This window comes from Theropithecus gelada, chromosome 7a (assembly GCF_003255815.1).
Source record: "Theropithecus gelada isolate Dixy chromosome 7a, Tgel_1.0, whole genome shotgun sequence".
NCBI lineage: Eukaryota > Metazoa > Chordata > Mammalia > Primates > Cercopithecidae > Theropithecus > Theropithecus gelada.
The window spans coordinates 16,811,091-16,817,090 of NC_037674.1; the positions used below are offsets into that span (position 1 = coordinate 16,811,091).

At 42.1% G+C, this 6,000-nt stretch overlaps 1 protein-coding gene across 1 annotated transcript in view; it reads left to right on the top strand.

The window, feature by feature from the left end:
* The window catches only part of RTF1 (RTF1 homolog, Paf1/RNA polymerase II complex component), a 69,945-nt gene that overhangs the window by 34,215 nt on the left and 29,730 nt on the right, over window positions 1–6,000 (top strand). The window contains exon 3 of the mRNA XM_025390315.1: window positions 2,913–3,060. Within this exon, the coding sequence (XP_025246100.1) occupies window positions 2,913–3,060 (148 nt within the window). The remainder of the gene's footprint in view (window positions 1–2,912; window positions 3,061–6,000) is intronic.

A 6,000-nucleotide genomic window follows, 5' to 3' on the forward strand; every position in this document is an offset into this window, starting at 1 on the left:
ATACAAAAATTAGCCAGGCATTGTGTCAGGCACCTGTAATCCCAGCTACTTGGGAGGCTGAGGCAGGAGAATCGCTTGAACCCAGGAGGCAGAGGTTGCAGTGAGCCAGGATCATACCACTGCACTCCACCCTGGGTGACAGAGCGAGACTCCATTTAAAAAAAAAAAAAAAAGTCGATATATTTTAGCTCAGTTAACTAAGAAAGTGAACACTTTGGCCTTCTGTAGGTTGTTTCAAACTGCTTTAAAATTGTCTTCCTGGCCAGGCACAATGGCTCCTGCCTGTAATCCCAGCACTCTAGGAGGCCGAAGCAGGTGAACCACGTGGTCAGGAGATCGAAACCATCCTGGCTAACACGGTGAAACCCTGTCTCTACTAAAAATACAAAAAAAAAAAAAAAATTAGCTGGGTGCGGTGGCAGGTGCCTGTAGTCCCAGCTACTCAGGAGGCTGAGGCAGGAGAATGGCATGAAGCCAGGAGGCAGAGCTTGCAGTGAGCCGAGATCACACCACTGCACTCCAGCCTGGGCGACAGAGCGAGACTCTTGTCTCAAAAAAAGAAAAAAATTATCTTCCTTGAAATGATGAAAATGTGAAATGGTTGAAAACTCAGACTTAAAAGGGAAGCATTAGGGCTATGCAAGGTGGCTTGTGCCTATAATCCCAGCACTTTGGGAGGCCAAGGCTGGAGGATTGTATGAGTCTAGGAGTCTGAGACCAGCCTGAGTGACATAGCAAGACCCTGTCTCTACAAAAAAATTTAAAAATTAGCTTGGCATGATGGTGCACACCTATAGTCCCAGCTACTCAGGAGGCTGAGGTAGGAGGATCACTTGAACCTGGGAGGTGGAGGCTGCAGTGAGCTTTGAACCTGCTGCCCTGCACTCCAGCCTGGGTGACAAACGAGACACTGGCTCAGAAACAACAAAAAAGATTTAAAATAGCACCCTTTTACAATGTTTTGTGACAGTAAACTAGCAGACTGTTCTTAAGAATAGCTCATATGGAAAATTTCTAAGTTGGAAACATCTTCAGAACTATACCTCTACCCAACCCCACCCCCTCAAAAAAAGACCAAAATAATTTACTTCTATTACCTATTGTGAAAATAGGAGGTTAATTTTTCATCCTGTTATAGAAGGAACAAAGACTTCGTGCCTTTGTTGGATATTAGATGTAGAAATATTATGTTAATGCCAGACTTAATATTCAGTCTGGTTGGATATTAGATGTAGAAATATTATGTTAATGCCAGACTTAATATTCAGTCTGTGATAATCAAAAGATGATTATTCTTTATGGTAATTAGAATAAAGTTTCTGAGTAAAGTATTTTTCACCTAAAATCATTTTAAGTTGGCAAGTTAGATATTAAAGGAGATATGGTTTAATGTAACTAAATAGTCTGCAAATTTGTAAAGTGGTTCTATGGCCTTTCAACTTAAAGTGCTTGATGAAGATAGCTTTTTGGTCTTGAGGTAGTTAACTGTATTGCCTGCCTGTTTGACAGTGCACATTACAGGTTCCTTATGTTTAGGTATCTGGGATTTCCTGTTTATGATCCAGTTTAAATGTCATGTTATTGTGTAATATATGCCACTGTTTTTAAAAGTATATTCACATATATTTAATGATGTACATTACTTTCTGCCTCTTTGGAGTTAGTGCCAGTGCTGCCATTCATGCCACAGAATGGCCTTCATCCTTTCTCTGTGTGCTTTCTGCAGTTTTCTCCTGGGCACAGGCTACATTCCCTGCCTTCCTGAGACCCACCCTGAAACTAAACCATTCTCCGTACTGAAACCCAGACATATCAACCATTAACGATTACTGCCATCTCTGCCACATAAAACATCAGAAGCTGTTTTTTTGACTTGCCATAAAGTTGATATCTTTTCTATTTTCTATTGGCAATAAAACATCCATGAGCTGGGTGCACTGATGCGCACCTGTAGTTCCAGCTACTTAGGAGGTTCAGGTGAGAGGATCACTTGAGCTCAGGAGTTCAAGGCCAGCCTAGGCAACGTAGCAAGAACCTGTCTGAAAATAAAAGAAAAAATAATAATTAAATTATATGTTTATTGTGTAACTTTTTTCCTGTTTCTAAGAAATTCCAGACCAGAAGTTCTAAAGTTTTAAGCAAGTTTTCAAAAATCTAGGCTGGGGCCAGGCACAGTGGCTCACACCTGTAATCCTAACACTTTGGGAGGCCAAGGCAGGCGAATTGCTTGAGCTCTGGAGTTTAAGACCAGCCTGGGCAATGTGGTGAAACCCCGTCTCTACAAAAAATACAAAGATTAGCCGGATGTGGTGGTACACGCCTATGGTCCCAACTACTTGGGAGGCTGAGGCAGGAGGATAGCTTGATCCTGGGAGGTCAAGGCTACCGTGAGCCCGAGATGGCGCCACTGCACTCTAGCCTGGGTGACAGAGTGAGACTTTGTCTCAAAAACAAAAATTTATGCTGGGTGCAGTGGCTCATATCTGTAATCCCAGCATTTTGGGAGGCCGAGACAGGAGGATTGTCTGAGCTCAGGAGTTCAAGACCAGCCTGGGCAACATAGTGAAACCCCATCTTTACAAAAAATACAAAAATTAACTGGGCGTGGTAGGGCACATCTATAGTCCCAACTACTCCAGAGGCCAAAGTGGGAGGATGGCTTGAGCCTGGGAATCAGAGGTTGCAGTGAACCAAGATTGTGCCACTGCACTCCAGCCTGGGCAACAGAGTGAGACCCTGTTTCCAAAAAAAATTTTTTTTTCCCCCAAAAATCTGTATTTTTTTTCATATGAAGTGTATTTGTTTTGGATTCAAAGATGAATGCCAGAGACTCTTAACTCTTGAGTCTTCCAGCTTTTCCCAATAAAGTCCCTATTCCTATTTCAGTCTTCCTTTTTCTTTTCTCCTTATAGTGGACATTTGGGAGCAATAAAAATAAGAAGAAAGGAAAAGCCAGAAAAATAGAGAAGAAAGGAACCATGAAGAAACAGGCCAACAAAACTGCCTCCTCAGGCAGTTCAGACAAAGACAGTTCAGCTGAGAGCTCAGCCCCTGAGGAAGGTGAGCTGAGCAGCCTAGACCTGGAAGGTCAACTCCCACTCTTGTCAGCTTGAAGGTGCCAAGTCAGAAGTGGGGAGGAAGGGGGGTACCAGCATTCAGCGTGACCTCTTCTTTAGAGCAGTGGTTCTTAACTTTTTCCATGGTCATGGATGCTTTGAGAATCTGAATGAAGCAACAAAAATGCATGTAATTCCAAAGGTTGGTGAGACTCCTGAAACCTATCCCTGGAACCCGCAAGGATTCCTGCGTTAGTCTTGAATACCCTGAGTGCCTTTCCCTCCCCTTTTTTTCTTGCTTATGCATAGTCTGACTGAGGAGGGAAATCTCAGTAGAAAATGTTCCTTTTCTGGAAGCCAATTCCAGAATTTTTAAACACTAGTTTGAAAAGTGAACTTGGGCCAGGTGCAGTGGCTCATATTTGTAATCTCAACACTTTGGGAGGCCAAGGTGGGAGGACTGCTTGAGCCCAGGAGTTCAGGACCAGCCTGGGTAACATAGTGAGATCCCATCTCTCCAAAAAAAAATATTAAAAATTAGCTGGGTGTTATGGTATGACCTGAGGTCCCAACTACTCAGGAGGCTGAGGTGGGAGGATTGCTTGAGCCCAGGAATTTGAGGTTACTGTGAGCTATGGTCATACCACTGCACGCCAGCCTAAGTGACAGAGCAAGACCCTGTCTCAACAACAACAAAAAAAGTAGGAAAAAAAGAAAAGAAAAATGCAAGGACACTGGGAGAGAAAATAAAAGTGAACTTGTTCCAGGACTAGAATGATAACCTGTAAATTATAAAAATGTTAAAAACATTTTTAAAAATAATGTTTACATACAAGCTGACTTTATAAAATTGGCCTAACCTGGTTTTGAGCACATGCCTATGAATGTTAGCTCAAATTGAGTCAAGTACAGTTCCTGTTAAATTGCTGACTTAGCTCAATACTCATTGTACTCACATAGTTTTTCCATGTCAACATTTGTCCTATTAAGATCCACTGTTACTAGAAATTCACTAATCAATTTCTAATGATTCATTAAAATTTTTTTTTATTTTTTAAATTTATTTTCGAGACAGAGTTTTGCTCTTGTCACCCAGGCTGGAGTGCAATGGTGCGATCTTGGCTCACTGTGACCTCTGTCTCCCGGGGTTCAAATGATTCTCCTGCCTCAAGTAGCTGGGATAACAGATGCCCGCCAGCACACTTAGCTAATTTTTTGTATTTTTAGTAGAGATGGGGTTTCACCATGTTGGCCGGGCTGGTCTTGAACTCGTGACCTCAGGTGATCTACCCATCTTGTCCTCCCAAAGTGCTGGGATTACAGGCGTGAGCCGCCACACCTAGCCATAAATTTTTTTTTTTTAAATGCCAGCTAATAAATGAAAAAGAAATTATAGGGTTAGAAAAATCACTACTATTCAATCATAGTGATAAAGTTGATTTACTCAAGAATCTTCAATGATTGTTAAAACCACTGGGTGAGAGTTTGTTGGAAAACAAAATTTTATTTTATTTTTATTTTATTTTTTATTTTTGTTTTTATTTGTTTATTTATTTATTTATTTATTTTGAGACTGAGTCTCGCTCTGTTGCCCAGGCTGGAGTGCAGTGGCGCAATCTTGGCTCACTGCACGTTCCGCCTCCCGGGTTCACAACATTCTCCTGCCTCAGCCTCCCGAGTAGCTGGGACTACAAGTGCCCGCCACCATGCCCGGCTAATTTTTTTGTATTTTTAGTAGAGACAGGGTTTCACCGTGTTAGTCAGGATGGTCTCAATCTCCTGACCTCGTGATCCGCCTGCCTCAGCCTCCCCAAGTGCCAGGATTACAGGTGTGAGCCACTGTGCCCAGCCGGAAAACAAAATTTTATAGTCTTAAACCTTCTCCCTATACATACTATTATGTAAAGAGGAAAAGGTGCCTTTACAAAGGGAAAATCTGCGAGACGCCACCTTTACTGAGTAATCTAAATTAAAATAATGGGACAAACAGATGTTAGGGCTTCCTGATGTGATACATTGAAAAGGACACAATCACTTATGGAGTATTCTTGCCAAAAATTCATAACCTGAATTGTTTCTTAACAAATCAGCCAAACCCAATGAAATGGACATTTGATAACTGTTGCTATTTCAACTTAAATTAACTGAAAATTATGTTTAAAATTTAGTTTTCAGTTGCACTAGCCACATTTGAGTTTGTGAATACCCATATGTGGTGGCTGCTGTTCAGATAGACAAAATTTTCATCACCACCTTACGAAATTCTACTAGACAGTTTTTTTGGGCTTATACTCTTCAAAAGTTCAGTGCACCAACAAGTGGATAAAGAAAATGTGTATGTATGCCGGCCGGGCGTGGTGGCTCACACCTGTAATCCTAGCACTTTGGGAGGCTGAGGCAGGTAGATCACAAGGTCAAGAGATCGAGACCATCCTGGCCAACATGGTGAAACCCCGTCTCTACTAAAAATGCAAAAATTAGCTGAGTGTGGTGGTGCATACCTGTAATCTATAATACTTGGGAGGCTGAGGCAGGAGAATCGCTTGAACCAGGGAGTTGGAGGTTGCAGTGAGCCGAGATCACATGACTGCATTCTAGTCTGCCGACAGAGCGGGACTCTGTCTCAAAAAAAAAAAAAAAAAAAAAAAAAAGTGTGTATGTGGCATAGAAGATTTCTCAGCCATAAAATGGAATGAAATGATGGCCTTTGCAGCAACTTATTGGAGCTGGAGGCCATTTTTCTTTTTTTTCTTTTTTTTTTTTTTTTTGAGACAGAGTCTGGCTCTGTTGCCCGGGCTGGACTGCAGTGACTGGATCTCAGCTCACTACAAGTTCTGCCTCCCGGGTTTACACCATTCTCCTGCCTCAACCTCCCGAGTAGCTGGGACTACAGGCGCCCGCCACCTCGCCCGGCTAGTTTTTTTTTTGTATTTTTAGTAGAGAC